The 23,978-nt window shown below is 32.4% G+C and overlaps 1 protein-coding gene across 3 annotated transcripts; it reads right to left on the bottom strand.

Moving 5' to 3' along the window:
• Positions 1 to 282: 282 nt before the first annotated feature.
• Positions 283 to 14,274, bottom strand: LOC111915493 (uncharacterized). 3 transcript variants are annotated; one of them, XM_042895835.2, is made up of 23 exons: positions 14,027 to 14,274; positions 12,616 to 13,460; positions 12,397 to 12,512; positions 11,283 to 11,491; positions 9,524 to 9,643; positions 8,774 to 8,902; positions 8,570 to 8,695; positions 8,346 to 8,401; positions 8,173 to 8,272; positions 7,265 to 7,382; positions 6,746 to 6,955; positions 6,348 to 6,672; positions 5,971 to 6,064; positions 5,774 to 5,882; positions 5,386 to 5,654; positions 5,033 to 5,157; positions 4,486 to 4,720; positions 4,169 to 4,357; positions 3,403 to 3,683; positions 2,798 to 2,990; positions 2,445 to 2,684; positions 1,653 to 1,738; positions 283 to 762 (listed from the first exon to the last, which is right to left on the bottom strand). In XM_042895835.2, the coding sequence occupies exons 2-23, from the start codon at positions 13,422 to 13,424 to the stop codon at positions 603 to 605; spliced, it is 4,299 nt and encodes a 1,432-aa protein (XP_042751769.1). In that variant the 5' UTR covers positions 13,425 to 13,460; positions 14,027 to 14,274; the 3' UTR covers positions 283 to 602. The 3 variants fall into 3 exon arrangements, with proteins under 3 accessions (XP_042751769.1, XP_023766920.1, XP_042751768.1); XM_023911152.2 differs by having other exon boundaries at positions 12,616 to 13,496; XM_042895834.1 differs by having other exon boundaries at positions 12,616 to 13,501.
• Positions 14,275 to 23,978: the final 9,704 nt, after the last annotated feature.

Raw genomic sequence — 23,978 nt, forward strand, 5'->3', positions numbered from 1 at the left:
CGAGTGCAATTAAGTACAAGATGCATAGGGTCCTAAAGTGTTAGAAAGACTTGGGTCGGTAGCTTACACATTAGAGTTACAAAGGATTCACAATATATCACACATCCTATTTTTGATGATTCTTGGAAGGTGTGACTAGCAGAAGTGGAAGTAAGCGAGAAGGGTACGAGGATCAACCCAAGAGGATACACCCCTCTAGTAATTAATGTAGAACATTTGAAAACAAACTGCTGCAATTATTTCAGAAAAATTACAATTTCAAGTCCAAATAAAAGGAGTAAATAATTTAAAAGATACCAAGAGCATTTAGCAAAAATAAGCTGAAAAACATAATCTTACATTCTCACCGGTATAAGATAAAAACCTGAAGAGTGAAGAGGTCAACTAAGATCCTTTGGTTTTAGTCTCTTATCTCTATAGTCTATATATACCATCAACCTATATCTATCTGCAAGATTTACTACTCACCAAATAAGCCAAACAAATGTACACAAATATACTTATACCACCACCTTTCTACACGTATATACATCAAAGAAGCTTAGCTACCATGGAAATTTATCAGAAGTAGCGCCCACTATCTGAAAAAGCTGCAAATATTGTCATAAAGTTGTCTCATATGCCCAAAAGGTATCGGGATCAGGACAAAAGAGGGAAAAATCTTCAATTTCTAAGTTTGCTATGTGCCAGTCAACAAACCGCGCTTGAATCACCTTCAACACCATCAGCAGCATTGGCAACAACCACCAGTCATCGTCCTCACTAGTGTTGTTACAAGGGCAAATTTGTCAGTTTTTTCGTAAAAGAAAATTTTACTGAAAGGTGTACTATGTTTGTTGGCAAGGAAAGGGATTAAGACATAACTATCTATGTCAATGAGACAAGATCTTGTCTGGCTAAAAGACTTGAATGTCCTTTTCATCCTTGTCATTGAAAATAGCCCTAGAAAAATTGTCCGGTCTTGTCCTCAAGAGTTTCCATTTTAGAATGTCCCATGTTGGGTTCAATGATTTCTTTTCTGACTAAATTACCTATTTGCCTATTCTCACTATCATAATATCTTTGGTTTGATTCTACTGTTTTATCATTATTCAATAATATTTTAGGCATTTGAATAATAGTTGCATACTTCTATTAAATAAAGTTGCAGTATCAACTGAATAATGATTATAATATTAAGAGTTAATGTCTTTTAAGAGTATTTGAATAAATAAAGTTAATGTCTTTTAAGAGTATTTTAGGCATTAAAAGACTTTATCCCGTGTACACATTTAGTCACTTATGTTTTTTTTTGTATACATATATGACCGTTAATCATTTTTTTTGTACACATTTACACACTTACATTTTTTGTACACATGACCATTAGGTTAATAGTTATATCATATAAGTGTACAAATGGAAAAAGTTTAATGGTCATGTGTACAAAAAAAAAAAAAAAAAAAAAAAAAAACATAAATGACTAAATGTATACACGAGATAAAGTTTATCACCCTTAAAAGACTAATATTAACCCTAATAATAATAATAATAATAATGACGATGATTACAATAATAATTATAATAATCATGAGTATAATGATAATAATATTATTGCTTTGATGGGACAGAAGGAGTATGTTTGCATTATGATAAAAGATGAAAGGTTTTACCTCCTGTTTTTCCATGCATTTGGCTCTTGATAGGTCTGGAATGACAAAAATCCATAATGAATCATGCCACATGTGAATGCCACAGCCTGCATCAGCCAATCATGCATAAACATCTTTATCACCAACATCATAAAATAAAAGAACAAGATTAAGGCCCTGTTTTTTCCTCCCCATTAAATGTTGTAGGGATAGAGTAGTATTCTATGATGCTTATAAAGTATTTGAGAAAATGACTGCACACTTGAAGACATTTGTAAAATGTATTTCCATAACTTTGTCTATAGAGTGAGTGTCTTTCTGCATTAAGTATAAAAGAGACACCCATATATAACTTACCGGATTAAAGTCTGTCTCCATTAAGTTTAACCACCGAACTACTTTCTTTGATCGATTTAGCCATTGAACTATTATTAAAATTTTAATTATAAAAAATCAATAGTTTAGTAGCTAAATCATTGATAGATTTAGCCATTGAACTATTATTAAAATTTTAATTATAAAAAATCAATAGTTTAGTAGCTAAATCGATTATAATATGGTGAAAGTATGTTGTGGTTTTCTATACTTTGCCCTTCCGGGTAACTTGAAAGAATGGTTTTTTAAACGTTGAAAAAAAAATTAAGTGGCTAAATCGATAGAATGGTTGAAACACACAAGTGGTTTTATGAAAAGAAAAAAAAATTCCCCATTCTTTTCACATAAAATATATATAATCCAAATTAACGATTACATACTGTTGAAATACAAGAGTTTTGAGCTAAAAATAAGGGGGTTAGGTTATAGACAACTTACAATATTTGAAATAGAGGTAGCGTTCCATAGTGCATATATACGTGCAAGTGAAGCCCTTCTATGACCCTTACTAAACAAGGCATTCAAACCCGCAGGGAAAGGTGAAAGCAATGATAGAGGGAGAATAAGCAAAACTGCTAGAAATGCCCCGAGAGATATCCAATAGAATTCAAGCAATATAAGGAGTGTCAGAGAGAGGTCCAACAGAAGCAACATGCATATCATTAACTGTAATGTATCCTGAAACCACATGACATGGATATATGTAAAAGTCACTTTCAAATGAATCAATGGTCTGAGCTATAGAAAGAAGAAAAAAAGGGTTGCCAATGTTATATAAAGTAACATAATACCTGGCGTCCAGTAGGTCTTGTGTTGTGGAGAAATAAAGAAAATGGAAAGAAATAATCGCGGGTAAATTCCAAGGACTTCAAGGAAATATCATTGATGATGCCACCATTAACTCCGCCTGCAACTCTTTTGCGAGTCAACACATGACTCGTATATGACTGACTGGGTTGCAGCTGCTTAGTCACAATAGGCGGCCTGAATCATATGATATACTCATTCATGAATTAGACGTAAGTTATATATGTATTTTCATTTATTTCTTTCTATTACAACAATTTTATTTTTAAGGCATCTGTTATTGAAAAATCCACACAAATCTAAGAAGCTCTGTGGTAAAAACATAGGAGTAAATTAATAAGTAAATGTGCAACATACTTTGATTGATTTGTTTGTAGCATCCTATTCCTATTACAACATTAAAGTTTGGAAAAAATTCTTCCAATTATAGATAGCATTAGCAATGGCATTTTCAGTAGTACACTAATGGATAGTCAATGTATATATAATGTGGTCCTGAATTGAAAGTATGATCTGGTAATGGAAGTAAAACAGAGAGAAAAATGAAAGTAGATTGGTATTTTTTGTATTGTGAGGTTAAGTTTTTTACCTGGGGGATTCTTGAATATTTCCAATGAAATCAGTAGGGTGGTGGTGGAGGGTGTGATCACCAACCATTACCAAAATCCCCAACTGATAGAAACCGGTAGCAGTGGCTTGAAACCATCCGAGCTCAATTCTGACCCCATGAAACTCAAGCTGAGGGTTCCCATGAGTTTTGATCCAATTAATAACCGCAACTAAAGCAGACCTTATCGATCCACTTCTCACACTTCTCAATTGCCCATTTAAACCCGCTACCAGCCGATTCCAAACACTTGAGGGAACATGCTGCCCATCAATCAATGTCAGTAGATTTAAATAAATCTATTTCCATTTCTTTCTGTATTAATTATACCATTTCTTTTCTTATTAAGGCATTGTACGTTGAAAAATCTGTCCAAATGTAAAATCTATTATACCATTTCTTGACACTCTAACTCTACCCAATTATAGCAGTAATAATTGGCTAGATTTTCAAAAAACGATGCCTTAATAAATAAGAATTTCATCAAAATAAAAAGCAATTTTTATGCCTATAACTGAGTAAAGTTTTCAGATCACAACGTCCTACTAAAAAATTTAAAGTAGAATTGTTACAACTGGGTACACTTTTCAAAGTACATGCCAATAATAAGAAAATACAATGTTGTAATAGAAAGAACTGGAAGTAGAATGCCATAAACAAAAAAAAAAAAAAAAAAAAAAAAAAAAAAGTTAAGTATGAAGGTATTATTTGAGTTTATATTAATAGAATATAGAAGAGAAGAAAAGACCTGTCCTATAAGATTTGTGAGCAAAGTATCGCTGTGGAGATTGTAAGGCGACATGTAGGTTCCAGCTCCACCAAAAAGTATGCACATTGGGAACCTTTTCTGGATACTTGTCACCATGTCTAAACGCTTCTCATCCCCACCCAGGAAGAAATCAATATACGCCACCACTAGATCTGGTGTCGCACCTACCTGCATTCATTTTCACATATAAATATAAATAAAAAGTCGAAAGCTATTTCGTTTTTATGATTCCATTTCCTGCCAACAAAATGTCTCCTAATATTTAAAAAAAAAAAAAATTTTAAAAAAATTTGAACCTTCATCCCTTTGTATAAGGCTCTTGATCGGCAGGAGCGAAGACAAGAATGATCATATTCTGACTTAACAAACTCCTGAAGCCGATTGATTTTATATCTTCTACGCCATTGTTTCCAAGACCAGCCACAAGGATAAGCAAGCAATGAAAGTATACTGTGCACTGATCCTTCCCACCAGTCGTATGCAGCCACTGAGTTTATCTCATCAATAAATCTGTTAAACGAATCCTCATACCTGCATCTCAAAAGTCAAAACCACACAACATATTCTTTATATTCATTTTCCAATTCATCCCACACTCATAACTGAAAAGACTTCGGTTTCTTTCTGACTTATTAATGCATTGCAGAAATAACAATTTAACAGAGAAACAAGGATTTCCCCGTTAATTCGTAACTTGCGTCATCATATTCTTCTGAAAACATTTATCCTTAATGGAAAAAAAAGATTCTCTTACAAACTCATATCAAAATCACTTGTTAACATAAAAAATTTCTTAACAATATTATGAAATGACTAAGTGTTGAGGTGAAAGTGTGTTCTTACACAATATCAATGATGGCATCAGGAGGGGAATAAGGAAGATGCCAGGGTTCTCTAAATGTATTGGGGCCCATAAAGTACATCCGGTACACATGGCTTTGAGTTTCATCGCCTCTTGTTCCTCGTACCTATAAAAAAAATTGTGTCAAAATACTTACTGTTAGCCTTGTTGGGTCTATTAGAAGAACCGTATACACCACCCATGTCAATGGGACAAAAACCAAAATATTTTGTCCTACCCAAAAGACGTGAATGCCCTTATCCACATCATTAACAATAGCCAAAAGTTTGTCCAGTCCCAACAACCCTAAACCCTAAGTCCATGTAGAGAAAAATGTGCACTGATTGTAATATACCTGGGATAGGGAAAGAAGAGAAGGAAAATGGTGGTGATTACTGTGTTCCATTGAATCAACTTTGTTGTATGCACAAGCTTGTCCAACAAGTTTGACCCTAAGCGTACTTAAGAACAAACCAAGAAGAACCACAACACATGACAACACAAGAGCAAAAGGCCAGGGTCCTCCAAATGTGTATATCAGCTCTTCAAGAGGTGTATAGCAATTTGGCATCCTGTACTTTTCTGATCTGCATTTGTAAGGACAAAAGGACTCCGACACTCCACCTGAATCAGTCATTATAGTAAAATAGGTTACACATGATGTGATATATATATATATATATATATATATATATATATATATATGTCTGTGTGTGGCCATTGGATTGGTAGTCTGAAGTTACCTCGAACATGTACAAAATATGCACGTCTGGGAAGATTTTCAAGGGAACAAGGAGTACAAAGATCATCATCGGACCCTTCCACATCTTTAAAAGTGCCAACTGGACACTCCTGCAAACATACACATAAAGAATCAGAATCAACACCTACTTAAAAGGGTAACACATGTAAATTTTGAGAAGGAATCAAACATACATACCTCGCAGAATGTACCATAAAGCCCTTTAGGGCACTCCCTTCCAGTTATTGTACCATCCTCCCCTGGAAGAGCCTCTCCATCCCCTTCACCACCCCTGTAGTAAAAACTAAATACAAATTAAGAAATGGCAACTTACCTTCATCTCTTTCTATAGCAGCATTTCACTTCCCATTTTTTACTTATTAAAAAACTTTACCCAATTATAGCATTCTACTTTCAAACTTTTTCCGTTTATCAGGACATGATAATTTGCAAAATTTAGCCTATTGTAACAATAAAATTTAGCTATAAATGGGGTAGCTTATTCCGAAATACCATTTAACCCTAAACGTAATATGGTGTGGGGTGGTGTTAAGAATAGAAATTAGGAAGCGTACCAGGTGCTGATAGTAGTATTTATGATTGCAAGAGGAACATAGTCATCTCCTGTGCCAATTTTGGACCAGTGGAAATGAACTCTGCCGCCACCTCCACCACCACCACCAACAGGGACACCATGGCCTCCGGCAACAGACAAAGAGGAGTTATCAAAGAGAGAAATTGCTTGTATGAAAAGAAGAATTGTTCCGCCAGAACCACCGCCTAATCCTCCAATAAGAGTACCATTACTGTTTGTTGTTGCGTTCCCATAACTTTCACCATCAGCCCTCATGGATCCATATATGTCAAGCTTTGAAAGAGGCCATTGTTTAGATCCCATCACTGCCATAAACAATAAATCAAGATTTGTATCCAAAGGTTGAATGATATTGATATAAAAAATAAATAAAGTTACCGATCATTCCTCCTCCAGCAACACGACCAACAGACTCGTTAGGACCAAGTGTTCCACTTCCCAATTCACAGGGAAGATCTGGTCTGCCATATGTGGTGCCACCTTCACTCAGCCTTCCATGATACAATCCAGTACCCCCTCTGCCTCCATGCCCAGCACCACCACCCGCTCCATTTGAATAGTTTCCCAAACCAAAACCATTTCGACAACCTGCGTTAAAAGTGTATGCACATTTTATTAGTATTAAAAAGCAGAGGTTCATAAAGGATAATGAATGCTATACGGAATCTTAAGGAATTGGATCCTGTCATGTGTTTGGTTGTCATGAACTAGAATGGTAGCAGATGGGGAGGCAAGAGGAGTGAGTATGCTTTTGAAATTATAGTTTTGTTTTAATGAGGAAAGGTTTGTTTTAGGATATCAATCAGTCAAAGGATTTAAATTTAGATGGAAATCAATTATGAGGGACTGAAATGGACTTGAATTCCAATTCCAGCAAAATCCCGTCTGGAAAAATACCTAATTCGGAAGCAGTTATCATGCCATCTAGATCCACCATCACAGTCCTTGCCCTATGGATCTGAATGATACTTCCCTTAATTATGCCGTTCACAACTATGTCTTCAACACGGCAAATCTGCCAATTTCACACAATTAATACTAATATCTTAAATATTATGTTATTAGTTTAAGCATAACAAATACTTAAATAGACCCAGAAATATCCTTAGGATTCAGGGGATATGACGTACCCCATCAATCATACGCTCAACAACATTACAAAAGAACATGCATATAATAAAAAAAAGGTAATGGAATTAGTCATTACATTCCATATTCATATTTGGCTGGTCTATAAGAATGAGATGATGAATTTTGATTTGAATTTTTTGTATCACATGCAAATACAATTTCTAACTTTAACACTACCTTTTTTCATATTACATGCAAATACAATTTCTAACTCTAACTCTAACCCTATACATTATCTAGTTAGAATTAATGAATTAATTATGTAGAAAAACAGAAAATGAAACCTATTAAAAGCCCGTCAAAACCCAAATAAGATTATAATAAAAGTTATTATATATATATATATATATATATATATATATATATATATATATTATTTACTAACATGACAAACTTTTTTAAAAAGATGTCACCAAAAATTACATAAATAAGAATGTGTTATATTGCAAATTTTCCATGGTCTTAGGGAATGGATTACAAAGTGTAAGGAATCACATTCCATCAACAATGGTCAGTTCCACTCCATCGAATAAAATATACAACTCTTGTTCGTTCTAAATTCTAATGGAATGAACCATTCCATTACTTCCCTGATTCTATCATACCAGATGCTACCTTAAAAGACTGATACTAAATGGGAATGCATGTGCTAAAAAATTGCAAGTGTTTCTTACTTGTAGTGAAAAGGAAAGTGTGTCATTAACATGACAATCATCGGGTGGGTAAATCAAATCTCTTGGGCATGAAGGATTCTCACAATGGGCTTTGGTTACCCTGCCAAAGCCAAATATGTTTAATACATAGTTTGCACTGCACTGCTTAATTGAAATAAAAAGTTAACACTTACATGGTTTTGCTCTTATCATCTTCTAACGGGGCTTCAAGCAAAGAACCTGGCCCAATCTGTGAATAGTAACTGGTCAATAAAGAAAAGAAACCCTCCATTTGGAACAGTTCAAGTAGGTGGCTGGCATAAGATCTTAATACCCACCCACATTGGAATGAATACAAACTTGTATAAAGCAGAAACACACTGGAACTAAAGATTGTAAGCAAAAAAACAACTCTTACTGTTATGTTATAGAATAGCGAAAGGGAAAGTCTTTGTGCTCTGATTGCATCACCCTCGCCAGTCAATCTCAGAAGTCCTTGACCATAAACAGCCAAATTTGTATTTGAGTTTATGCTCGAGTTTTCCTGCCAGAACATAACATACAGAGCCATTATCAGATTCACCAAATTATACTGTAAAAGTGGAAAAATTGATGCTCATACCCTCAGAACAATTAGGTTACGAACTTCAAGGACTGAAATAGTGTAAAGTGTGCTTCCACCACCATCAACTTGAATTTGGGCGTTCCACATCAGCACCATTTTGAATGTAGCTCTAAGTGCACCATACACCTTCATGGAAAGGATCCATTGAAGATAAGTACTCAAAATTAAACACGTAATTAAAAGAAAGAAAGAATATATATATATATATATATATATATATATATATATATATATATATATATATATATATATACACACACACACACACATACCCACTGTAATATTGTATTCAACTGGATACATTAGAACTGATGACGTTCTCCTCAAGAAACTACCCCAGGGGAAGTGACGAGGGCATAAAAATATCTCATTTTGAGATGTATATCATTCTTTTTCAGGCTATTTCCATTTATTTGTTTATTACAGCAGCCTATTTTTATTTCTTTCAATTACAATATTCTACTTTCAAAAAATTCCTTATCATGGCATTGTACTTTGAAAAACTTACCAAATTACAACATTGTGCATTCAGTTTTTTTTTGGACACTGTACTTTGAAGAATCTCCCCAATTAGAGCAGTGAAAATTGCTTTGTATTTGGATGACACTGCTATAATTGGGTAGATTTTTCAAAGTACAAATTTGTAATAAGAAGAAATGGAAGTAGAATGCTATACTAAAAAAAATGAATAGTATGTTGCTAATCCTTGCACTTAACCTTTCTTTTTAAGTCTAAACAGATATGTACCTTTATGGTGGAATCACTCATAAGAAGTTCTTCAGCAACAAGCTCAAACTCAGACACTGGATAGTCAGACAACCCAAAGATGATGCTGCCACCACACTCTAGTTTGATTTGGCCTCTAACCTGTCGAAACAGAAAGACTTAACAAAAGACTAGTGCATGTCAAGAGATACAAGAAAAGAATGGTTTTATGATAATACTACACATCAATGAGCCACAAACATTGACATAAAAGAAAGTGAAATTCCATAAATATTAGTCAGTGTCAGTCAGTACTAAATCAGTTTCCAGCAAACCATCTTATCAAGGCAGAAGCATAAAATGATCATTTACTGTCATTCATTCAGACTGCTATTCAACCTAACAAGGGCTTGTTTGATAGCCTCTTAATGCTTCCATTTTGAGGAATCCTCAGCCATTAAGAGCTTTTAATTCGTCTAATATGAACTGGTCAGAGGCATCTGAACGATTCCCTTATTACCCTTAAACCTAAAAACATTCTCCTTTCTTTTTTTCTTTAGAAGCTGCCATCATCTCTCCAACTCTCATCGGCCCTCTGAACCACCGCCGCCATCGTCCTCCTTCCCTGCAAGCTGCAGCCACCTCTCTTCTAGGCCACCTCCACCTCTCCAAATTCTCTCAATCGGAGCCAGCTACTTCCTTGCAGTCTTTTTTTTTTTTGTTGTTGCAATTGCTGACTAGGGTATATAGATTGGAAGGAGAGTTGGTGTTGGAGACTTGGAGAAAGATAATAATCAGTTGGTTTAAATGATTTGGATTCTTAAAGGATAAAGAAATTGAGGAATCATGGTCTGATGAGTTTACTTCCTATCAAGAGAGGGATGGTTGTTCAATGAAACATATTCCCTGCTAATCTTCAATTTTAACTAAATGTTGCTTGCTTTTTTACATTACTAGCTATCATACCCTGTTGTAGTTGAAGCTTATTTCATATTTAATATGTTGTTTTTCATCCATGTTATAGATATATGCTGTATGTTACATTTTCCAAGCTTCATAGGGTATTGAGTAGTATTGCAGAATCTAAAAAGAAAAGGAGACATTTGCTTCTTGATCTTGTATAAGATTGGAGAATTGAAACTTGTCATATTGACTCACTTCTTGTGATTTATGTAATGGTTGTAAAATAGGTGCTGAAGTTGTCAATTGGGTTGCTACATGCTACTCATAGATTTGGGAGTGTATTTGGATCTGGTGTTGTGGAATTCAAGAGATATGTAATTTTGGGAGTGCATTCGATCCATACATACAGTGATTATTTATCCATACATAACTTTATCCAACACTTCCTAGTTCCTACAAACAGTGATTATTTATCCATACATAACTTTATCCTGACAGCACAGCACTTATGAGAAGAGGAACAGAACATAACCTTAGTCGGTATGTCATTTCTGTTTATGATACACTAGTGCATGTGCATGACAAGGAAACAAGTCCAAAATGCCCAGACAACAACATGCCAGCTGGCACCCTATCGCAACAAGTTGATTAAAAAGCACATTTTTAAATATCAAAATTAAAGTAGGTGCAAATTTCCACGAGTGTTAAAAAGAGAGAAGGATTTGTGGGGTTGATGTAACATTCTTTTAGGAGAATATAGAGATAACATGTGGTCTTTATATAGTTTTGGAATCTGGGAAATCTCTATATATTATAGTTTATACTCGTATCAAAAGAGAAAGAAGGGTTTCACACTCACACAGATATTTGAATAGTAAACAGTAAATGTAAATCGAACCTGGACTCTGCTCCAACGTAGGGGCACCAAAACTTTTGCATCATTTTCAATGTAAACATTGGTCCAAAGTGGGGCAGTGGAGAAATCAAGTAAAGGAGTTTCTGTTTCTGTAGTGACATTGTCATTGTCAACTCTTAAGCTCAGTAGATATGCATCAAAACATGTACCCGCTGCTCCACCATTCATTGGACATCCGATGCTCTTACCACCTGCCACAGGGACAAAAAGTATATGATGTATCTTCAGCCATAAACCTCAACAATGTAATTCCATCAACACTCAACTGCTGACTAGACTGCACCAAAAGAACTTAATTCAATTGGTTACATGTATTACAGCCCAACATGTTTGAGAAGCCTTGTAATTCAAGCTCTAATATCATCATTATATGAGATGCTTGAAATCTCAACTTACTCTGTCGATATCTAAGTATGTTGTATCAATAAACGAAAAGAAGGATATCAATACATATTTATTTGATCCAACATTTTCTCAAAGAATTTGAAGTTTTGTTATAAAAGTAGGGGAAATTGCTTAGTAAAGCATCCTACTCTCATTTCTTCCTATTACCGCATTCTACTTTGAAAATTTTATGTCATCCAAACTCCAAGCAATTTTAACTGCTTTAATTGTGTAGATTTTTCAAAAGTTGAAAGTGAAATGCTATAATTAGGTACATATTTTGAAGTACAAAGCTTTGATAACCAAAAAAATTAAATGAAATTAAAATGCTGTAATAAAAAGAAATTCTCGCATTTAGCATTCTAAAAATCCATTACAATTAGCACTTCTTGCAGTTTGGTCAGAATGATCTGTCAGACCCATGATGCATTTCTTATGGTGAGTTCCATATTTAGTCATTTTGCAGATGAATTAGGCATAGAAAACCATAATCGTAATATGCTCCCCCAATTTTTTTTTTTTTTAAAAAGTACTACGTATTAAATTAAGTCCCTCATGATTGATTCCAGGAACTCTAATATATGCTGACAAATTTTTTTTTTTTTTTTATCAATGATATATAGTGATATTAAATATGAGCATTTGCTTTCATTGAAACTAATAAGTAATTGAATAAAAGATAGATGGGATGAGTAGAGTAGATTGTACATACCATGGACTTCAACTTTTATGTCTTCTTGCTTGCTGTGACAGTCGAGAGAAATTCGTCCTCCTCCTCCACCACCCCACCCAGTTCCGCCAGATGCACTTACAATACCAAATCCCTTCCTATCCAGATACAACCAGTGTGAGAATCACTAAAATACTCAATTCAAATATGCACTACTACTCATTTCACCATAACGAAAACATAAGTGGAGAGTACACATACAGTTTTAGAGCACGTATGACAATGCTTCCACCAGATCCACCTCCACCATTTACTCCTCCATCACCTCCTTCGGCCAGTAGAGATCCATTCATATACAAAAGATCCTTCACAATAAGCTTAACACGTCCACCACCATTCCCTCCAAGCTTATGTTCATCTGATGTCCCACCACCCTTGCTCCCATAACTCCATGGATAAGGCAACGTAGACCAAGCATAAACATCACCACCCCAATACTTTGTTTCATTGTTCCTTAAACAAGAAGCCCCTCGCCCACCATGCCCTCCACCAGCACCATCATACCCTACCGGAGTCCCACTAGTCTGAGAAGGCGGTGTTCCACCCATACCCGTCGTGTTTATCATTGAATTAGACTCCATACTCATATTAGCTGCAGACAAAATAACAGACCCAGCAATGATAGCTGAGTTTTGTCCCACTTTGATGTTGCCAGACAGATTGAAGCTAATGACACAACCTTCTATGGGACAAACAATCATAACATGTGGAAGGATCTCGATATTTCCACTAGCCAATATATAAACATCACCACTTAAATTAACATCTGAGTTCACCAGACATGTAGTGTCAAATGACCCCACACCTCCCAGGCCTTCACAAGTGACCTCATTGTATGATAATTCTGGATAACCCCATCTTTCTATATAATTCCAACTCCTAATTTCAGAACCACTGGAATTTCTACTTTCATATCCCCCCGAATTCATAGAAACCACAATTACAAAGATATGTCCAACAAGAATGCACCAGGAAAGGTACCCATGAGTCAGGACTGGAATTGGACGCATCACTGCAAAACTCCCACTTTGAGCATCAAATCAGCACTGCAGTATCATAAATCTTCAGGTTTCACCAAATCTCTACACTTTAGAAAAACAAAACCACATGAAAATAATACTGCAGAACAACATCAACTCCAATTGTAATAACCATAATTTTCAACAGTCGAATCTCTGTTAGTAAGTGCATAAACTACATGATTAAGCATGCCAATTAATTTGACTTAATGTTGACCAGATGAGTTTGTGGCAAGTTCCAAAACACAGAATTTCAATTACAGTCCATTCAGCAATGCAACAAAACTTCCGACAATTACACAAATATACATAAGCACAACATAATTATACAAATTGTCAGAAAGGATGAAACTTGAGTACTATAATCGTATACCCACAACCGGAGATCTCTATTGCAGTATATGAAATCAAGCCACCATTGACTCAATTTTTACCCAATTTTTACTATAACTCACACCAGAATGATCCGAACTAGATGCCAATTATACATCAAACACGTGATGTGCGTGCGTGCGTGTGTACAAATATGAAAGAGAAAAAGAAAGAGCACGCGAAGGAAATAAAAAAGAAAAGGAACTTCTGGGTAATCTTACTGAAAAGGAATCCACTTTATGCCTTCAACTGTGTTTGATCTTGCCTGTGCAGGAGTGATTCCTCTTTATACTCTTGGAAATTCACCCACTTTGTGTCTCTAAGATTTTGTGCAGGAATTGAAACGGGACGATGATGATGACGGTGGTTTTGGGTATTATTATTAAATGAAAACTTGCAAGATGAGTGAGGAGGGAGTGAAGTGAAAGAAAGTCGTAAAGAGTCCAAGCTTGAAAGCTGTATGGGAAAGGCAAATGCATAGCTGTAAATAATATTTCGATTACGAAAGCGATGCCCACTCATATCTCTCTCCATATTTATTTATTCATTTAATTTAATCATTTCTGGAAATTTAGATTTATAACCATGTATGTAGACCCTTTCTCAAAATCGCCTTCTTTTAGCCTTATATTTCGGAACTGCCATTGCGCCTTTCCTTCTAATTCCATTTCATAACAAGAATGGTAGTGTTTGGTATCAAATCATCCTAGCAGAATCAAAAAAAAGTAAATTACATATATAGTACTTATGGATGATAAAAAGTTATGTTTTTAGTTCAACTTATTTTTTTAATAAATCTGAATTTGGCCGCGGTTTTTGCTTTATGATCATGTAAAATGACTAATTCATACCATTTTCATCTCTCGTTAAGGATGTTAATAATGTTTTATTGCATCGTCATTCTCCATCAAGATCCTGATATAAACAAATTGGGAAAAATTGGTCAATTTTTTCAAACTCTGTAGTTTCTACATCATGATTCGTGTTGGTTTTTCATCAAAAATAATATATAATAAACTCAGGGATGGAACACAAACAATAGAAGGGGGCCGAATCCTAATATATATATATATATATATATATATATATATATATATATATATATATATATATATATATATATATATATATATATAGTTAGGTTCAAATGTTTTCATTATCTATTGTGTGTTGTATGATTGATTCTGGACCAATCATTTTAATTATTTTAAAAAAGTAATTAATGCTTATTAAATGCTGAAGATGTAATTAATACCTATTATATCTTCAACATATAATATGTATTAATTACTTTCTTAAAATAACTAAAATGATTGGTCCAGAATCAGTCATACATGCACACAATAGATAATGAAAACAAAATAACCTAACCATATATATATATATATATATATATATATATATATATATATAGAGAGAGAGAGAGAGAAGGAGAGAGATAGGTTCAAATGTTTCTACTATCTATTGTCTGCATGTAGGATTGATTCTCAACCAATCATTTTTGTTATTTTAAGAAAGTAATTAATACATATTAAATGTTGAAGATTTAATTTTCAACATGTAATATGCATTAATTACTTTCTTAAAATAACAAAAATAATTGGTCCAGAATCAATCATACATGCACACAATAAATAGTTAGAACATAATAATCTAACAATATATATATATATATATATATATATATATATATATATATATATATATATATATATATACACACACACACAAACAGTAAACTGATTATTCTCATATCTTTTTGTTTCAAAACTAGTATTCTAATAACAAAGTTATATATATATATATATATATATATATATATATATATATATATATATAGTTAGATTATTGTATTCTAACTATCTATTGTGTGCATGTAGGATTGATTTTGGACCAATCATTTTAGTTATTTTAAGAAAATAATTAATGCATATTACATGTTAGAAGATATAATGATTATTAATTAAATTTTCAACATTTAATATGCATTAATTACTTTCTTAAAATAACTAAAATGATTGGTCCAGAATCAATTCTACATGCAAACAATAGATAGTAATATATATATATATATATATATATATATATATATATATATATATATATATATCGTGTTTGTATAGCTATAAATCTTACCATGAATAAATAGATATAACTATAGTAATATAAATAAGAAAAGGAAGGCAATTAAATTACACTTGAATAAAATGTTACCCTTATAATAAAAAGTTGCTATTGAAAACTAATTAAATAATGAAATACAAGTGACAAAGTTAAATAAAAAAATAAAAAGGTATAACAAGAAACAAATGAAGTCAATTGATTTGTGATAGACTTAGACCTATACATGAGTAATTTTACCATTTCTAAAAAAACCATCAATATATGAAAAAAGTATAATAAACATATAACAGAGAAGTCATGGAAGGTTTAAAGCCTAAGGTCTTCCAACTCTAATCTGACATTACAGTAATTTTAATATATTTAAAAAAAATATAATAAACATATAATAGAGAAGTCATGGAAGGTCTAAAGCCTAAGGTCATACCAACTCTAATCTGACATTACACAAACTTTAATTGGACATTGCGTATTCATCAAAACATAGTCATACTAAAGCAAATAAATATGAACAACACAAATCTAATCCTCAAAAGCAAAAGGAATATAACCACTAACGGAGAAGAAGAATCCATAACAACACAAATCTAATCCTCAAAAGCAAAAGGAATATAACCACTAACGAAGAAGAAGAATCCATACAGTCCCAAAGAATCAATATAGTCCCAACAACGGTGGGTGGGTGAAGCAAGGCGATAGAATAGGGCAGGGTCGTTGTTGTCCGGCTGCTAGCATCACTTCTGGTGTGGAAGAGGATGTTTCTCTTCTTCCTTGTATCTCGCTTAGTTTTCTTTAAAAGTTTTGAAGATATTTCCTTCACTCGTTGATCATTTGACAATAATGTTATCTTTTCTAATTTCTACAACTTCTCTCCTCTAACTTTTCTTCATATTTTATCACTTTAATTGTAACCAATTGTTGTTTGCGGTTTTATTTTTCTGATATTTATGAGGGCGAATATATATCTATTCTTAAATTAATGATTTCAAACTTAATCTACTGAACTGAGGGGCCAACTGTAGTTTTTACCTAAAAATCATGAAGGCCAACATTATATCAACTAATTTAATTATTTTTTGGTATTAGATGGCATAAAAACAGGGGGCCATGAAGGGATCCGCCCCTGAATAAACTACGAGTTTAGCAATTGAAGGATTTTAATATAAATAAACTTAAAATTATTTTAACCCACCAATGGTCGTTTTGCAAAACATAAAAGATTAAATCAACCATAGAATGAAAAAGAACTACAATCTTTAAAGACTTTGATTCCTCTCGAGAGGTCAGAAGTTGATGAAGATGACAAATACTCCAAAGTAGAAGCTTATATATATATATATATATATATATATATATATATATATATATATATATATATACATACTAGGTGTGAGACCCGTGTATTACACGGATTTATAAAAACAAGTTTAATATAAAATTATAAGCATTACATATTTTTTAAAGTAATAATTTTACACAAATAAAAAGAATATAATAAATAAAGTAAGTAATTTAATTCTTAAATTAATGATTTCAAATTTAATCCACTGAACTGATGGACCAACTGTAGTTTTTACCTAAAAATCATGAAGGCCAACATTATATCAACTAATTTATTTATTTTTTGGTATTAGATGGCATAAAAACAGGGGGGGCATGGCCCCTCCTAGCCCCTAAAGGGATCTGCCCCTGAATAAACTATGAGTTTAGCAATTGAAGGATTTTAAAATAAATAAACTTAAATTCATTTTAACCCACCAATGGTCGTTTTGCAAAACATAAAAGATTAAATCAACCATAGAATGAAAAAGAACTACAACCTTTGAAGACTTTGATTCCTCTCGGGAGGTTAGAAGTTGATGAAGATGACAAATACTCCAAAGTAGAAGCTTATATATACACATACATACATACATATATATATATATATATATATATATATATATATATATATATATACACACACACTAAATGTGAGACCCGTGTATTACACAGGTTTATAAAAACAAGTTTAATATAAAATTATAAGCATTACATATTTTTAAAAATAATAATTTTACATAAATAAAAAGCATATAATAAATAAAGTAAGTAATTTAATATATAATGTAAGATATTTAAAAGGTTGTAGAGCATTTATTATGAAACTTAATAGAATATCTACTATACATATATATAAATCCCATTAAAATATAGATTTTAAATTTAAGAAAATGAAAAATATAAGAAAATGACAAGTGAAAAAAAAACAATTCAAAAACTTTTAGAAAATGACACATGTCAAATTCAATGAGAACATGACATTTAGCAAAATTGATTTTCATTTATTAGGTTGTATAATATATCATTATCATTATCATTATCATTATCATTATATATACTTATAAAGCATGCTTTTTTTCTTGAACCACATTCATTTGAAACTCTCATGTATTTTTTCCTTTCACCACATTCATTTGAAACTCCCATGACTTTTCAATTTCTTTCTAATAATTATTATAAGTTGGTTAATAAGGTTAAATAAATATCAAACCTAAAGTGTAATCATATATAAACTAAATTACAATATTAAAAACATATATTTTCTTCTACTTATAAAGTTTGTTTTTAACTTTTAACATATTATACTTAATTTATTAGGTTTAATATGGTGTATGTAAACCATTATCATTTTAAAGCTACAACTTTTGATCAATTTGTATAAAATACTTAAATTGTTAATTTAAATATAACCTTATCTGATCAACTTAAATATAAATTTTAGTTCAAATTAAACAACCTAAAAAATATTTTGTAAATAGTTAAAAGTGATAAATTATAGTGTCTTTCTAATAATGATTATAAATTGGTTAATAAGGATAAATAAGTATCAAACCTAAATTGTAATAAAAAATAAACTAAATTTCAATATTAAAATAATATTTTTACTTCTACTTATAAAGATATGTCTTTAACTTTAAACATATTATACTTAATTTACTAGATTTAATATGTTGTTGTATGTAAACCATTATCATTTTAAAGCTACAACTTTTGTATGGACAAAATACTTAAATTGTTAATTTAAATAACATTACAGGGTCAACTTCAATATAAATTTCAGTTCCACTTAAAAAAACCCAAAGAATATTTTGTGAATAGTGAAAGTGATAAATTGTAGTTCTAAATGCATAAACTAAATTGTAATATCAATTCACTAAAATATTTCCTAAAGATATTTTTATAATCGTTAAAAGTTTTGAAATAAGTAGCTTAAAATAACTTATAATAACAATAGTTAAAAATAACTCTATATAAATGATTATATTGTTATCTTTAAAATAAAATAAAAAATTTGTTTGATGTTTTAAATAATTAAACTGATAAAAATTAAAACGTTAACAAATAAATTTTAAAAATGAATTAACAATAACAACAACTATAAATAATATTAAAACATATATTATATTTAATTTTTTTCATGAGTAACCCGCAGGTAGATGTCATTCAAAAGATTGAGATTATGTAGTTTTAATAAATGTATATATTATCATATAATTCAAAATAATCAATATACTATATCAACGAAGTATACGAATTATTATATCAAATTAACAACAACATTATTTTTATATTTAAAAAAACATATATTTGTAAAGATTTCAGCTATATAGATGCTTCTGCGCAACGCGCGGGCATTCGCCTAGTATATATATATATATATATATATATATATATATATATATATATATATATATATATCCACCAAGCGAGAGTAAGTCACTTCAAGATGCTAGTCTTTGTAGGATTTTGTTCAAAATCGGTTTTCTAAAAACACTAAAATCGGCAACGAGAACTTTAAAATTGAATAAACTTACAACTTTTTTAACCAACCAATAATCATTTTGCAATTAAAGAAATAGCCTTGTTCGCAACTAAACAACATTTGAGAATCACAACTACACTTGTTCTGAGGTTCGCATCCAGTTGTACCGAAATGGTTCACATTCGCATCGGATCCATTAGTGACTGAGATGGCTTGCGATAATTCGCAGTCAATCGCATACTAGACTCCTTTCGCACTCAACATCACTTTCGCAATCAGGACCGGACCCGACTTGGAACTTAAACTTACTTCGGACTTGAAATTCATCTCAGAATTGGAACTCTTCTCGGTCTATGAACTTAGATTCGTATCATTCCGTATGGACTTCATAACATTGTTCTACCAGATAAGCAATCCATACGAATCTTCCAATTCGGCCTCTTCTTTCAACTGCCATAAAATTGATTTTTTTAAAAGAATACCCTTCCCCCATCAATGTCATAGACGGGAACATCTTCTTCTTCCTCCTCTTCTTCTTCTGCAATTTCTTCTTCCTCCTGAATATCTTCTTCCACATCGGAGTCATAAATGGAACAAAAAATTTCATCATCAGAATCATTGTCGTCGAAATAGTCCTCATCGTCTTTAGCTAACATGTCTCGAAAAAGTTGACCATATCTAGATAAAATCGAGAAGTATTCATCCGACCCCACAAATTCGGATCTCTTTAGCGACATTCTAAACTAAATTCTAAAAAGAAAAACTTAACAACGAAATCAATAAACTCAGCAATAATTTCAGATCTGCTAAAAACTCGACAAATTTTTTTAACACGACAGGAAAAATCGAAATAAAAAAAACTGACAACAAACAAAATCAAACTAACTGGTCGATCAGAAATTGCTCTGATACCACATATAATGCGAATATGAATGGGGTTTCTTTTTGGGTTTTATGGAAAAAAAAAAGAAACAAGAACAAGAACGATAAGAAAATAACAAAGGGGGATAGATTTGATAGACAATCTAGACCTATAGATTGAATATCGGGTGAAAACAAGTTAAGACCTATTAACTTGAGTTATTACCAAGATCAAGAAATCATCTGTCAAATGATATGTGATGACAAGCCAAGACCTATTGACCTGAAATCGAGTCACTAGTGAGTAACGCGTCCCAAACAATGACAACTATCCGAATTATACGCAATAACTCAAGAAAGTAAGAACAAATGTTCAAAATTCAACTTCAATCAACTATCATTCGTATCGATTACAATGTTTTAAGGGGCTATTTATAGCCTTACAAGCTATTACAAAAAGAAAGGAAACTAATTACAAAAAAGAAACCTAATAAAAGCTTAAAATAAAATAAAATCTTTTCTAAAAATAAAGTAGAATCTTCTAGATCATCCACGCGATTCCATCTTGTTTCGGAACATCTCCTAACCAACTTTTGCATTCACCACTTGCACCCAATATTCATTCGCATCCAATAGCTCGTTTGCAACTAAACAACATCCTAGAATCATAACTAAACTTGTTTTTGAGGTTCGCATCCATTCGTATCGAAAAGGCTTGCATTCGCATCGGATCCACTAATGACTGTAATAGCTTGCGATCGCTCATAGTTAATCTCATACTAGACTCCTTTCACACTCAACATCACTTTCGCAATCAGGACCTGAACCCGACTTGGAGCTTAAACTCACTTCGGACTTTAACTTCATCTCGGAATAGGAACTGTTCTCAGACTATGAGCTTAGATTCGTATCAGGGTTCGTCCAATACTAGTTCTCTGACAAGTACCTATAAATCTTGGTTACAACCGCTTGCTTACTTTAATCTTATAAGAGACAACCAATCCAATTCATATTAGTGTAATTTCATAATTTCTTCCACAATTGTAATCGACTATGTACTTTTAGAATAATTAAATTATTCATGTATTAAACATGTTAATATAGAAAGCAACAATTATTATTATGAAGATCATATCCCAATATATCAAAAAATATATAATAGTTCCTGTCATAATGTTCCAATATCCAAATACTAAATCAAAATCAAATCCAATTTCTAGAACAACATATTCTTATATCTCAAGTGTGACCATTCATGCTTAGATTAAAGGAAATACTTTATTAATGGGTATGAATAAAGTTAATTTGTGTCAATTCCAAGAATATATAATCATCTCCACATTTAACTTTATTCTAAGCATAGTTAAATGTCTTGAAGAATATTATTAGTGTTCTTATGTGATTTAGAGTCTCTTGGCTTGATTAAGCATACTCTTGAACTCATAAAAAATTTTATGTGATCCTCGAATGGTAGGACTCAATCTTCATTTTTTAATGAACTCATTCATCTAATCATATTTGATTGCTCTTCTGGAGTAACATTATCTTCTTATTTTATAGTAGACTGGGCTATTATGTTTTGCATGGACCTTATTCCAACAAAACATACTCTTTATTTCATAATGAAGTCATAATCCAATTATAATTCATAATTATATATATATATATATATGTGTGTGTGTGTGTGTGTGTGCGTGTGTGTGTGTCTTGAAGTTAGCATCTTGCGTACCTCTTTACATGAAGATCTTTTTCTAAACTGGTTATCTCATATATATTCTCTTAGTTCTTCTTAAGTACTCTTAGAATGTCATTATAGTCATCCAATGACTTACCCATGTATTCAATTGGTATCTTATGATATGTTCACAACATAATCATATACTAAGTATTATGTATAACATGGAAAAAATGATGGATTCATTTGTCAAAACAAAGAGAATATAAATCATTTTATCTAGATCAAACTCTTGTGCTTGGTCCTTGTGAGGATAGCTTAAGATTAGTGTCATGTGGCAATGCCAAGAGTCCTCAAAAGGAATCTTGTATCTTGATCTCTTAAGATATTGTGAACATATGCATAAAGAATTAAAACTTTAACTTTCATCTTTATCTATCTCTATAGATTTTACATTCCAAAAGTGTATCTTGTCATTCCTCAATATTTCATCTTAGAAAAAAATTATGAGTCAAGGCGAAAGAGTCTTGCATATTCAGAATGTAGTTTTTTCATTATTAAGTATGTGTCATTCATATAAGATTATGAATATCACTATTGTTTCCATTAGTTCTTAGTAAACACAAATCTTATCTTCATTTTTTATATAAAAACATACCTTCTATTTTCATATTAAAATGATGATTCTGTGACAACCTGAAATTTATCCTGTCATTGTAACCTCTTCTCCCGTTAATAAAACTCGCTTTATTAAATTGTTCTGTTAACATTTTGGATTAGGTTAATTAAATTGGGACTTTTATTATGACTTCATGAGTGCCCAAGCGAATTAGAAACACGTGAAACACCCTCAATATTCCCTTAAAAAGTTTTAGTTACAAACAAGTCAAATTACGACCATTTAATCGGATACGACCATAAGCCCTATTTAACGTCGGTATCGGGTAGATTTCCACCGGGCCACAAACTCAACCCCTATATAAGGGATTGAGTGGTCACATTGAAGACTTTCCCACTCTTAACACCCTCTCTCTACAAAGCCGATTTTGATCCAAAAACGCCTCTTTCGAGCTCCATAATCGTAAGTAATCTATCCTAGCTTGTTGTTTAGCTTGATATACATGCAAATTCGTGTTTAAATCATCCAAAAGCCTCAAAATCATGTGTTTACAGCCCAAGAACACTCTTGGACTGCAAACACCCATAAATGGGGTTTTGAAGCCCCAAAACCCTTCCAAATCACTTCTAGTGCTTAGCTATGACTTAGGGACTTGCATGTATGAGCTTAGAACACCAAAAACTTGTCAAGTGGAGAGTAAACATGAGTTTACAGCCCAAGAACATTCTTGGACCGTAAACCTCTCTTCAAAGGCCGTGAACACCATTTAAGGTGTTAAATTGCCCCTTAAACACCTCCTATGGCTTGAGGTAATGTCTAGAACCAACCACCATCGAAGTAGGACCCTTAAACACCAAGGAAACCATGGCCTTAGGAGATTATGGCTGTAAACCCCCCAAGGATTGGTCCATGGGCCGTAAACTCCCTTAAGGAGGTCAAATGATGCCCTAACTTCCCCATATGGCTTGGAATACTGCATAGCACCTTGTATTCTTTCATTTAAGACCTTAAAACATGAAGTGAGGAGACAAGTAAGAGTTTACAGCCGTAAACTCTATTTTTAAAGCCGTAAACTCCCATAAATGGTCCATT

Source organism: Lactuca sativa, chromosome 6 (assembly GCF_002870075.4).
Source record: "Lactuca sativa cultivar Salinas chromosome 6, Lsat_Salinas_v11, whole genome shotgun sequence".
Classification (NCBI taxonomy): Eukaryota; Viridiplantae; Streptophyta; class Magnoliopsida; order Asterales; family Asteraceae; genus Lactuca; species Lactuca sativa.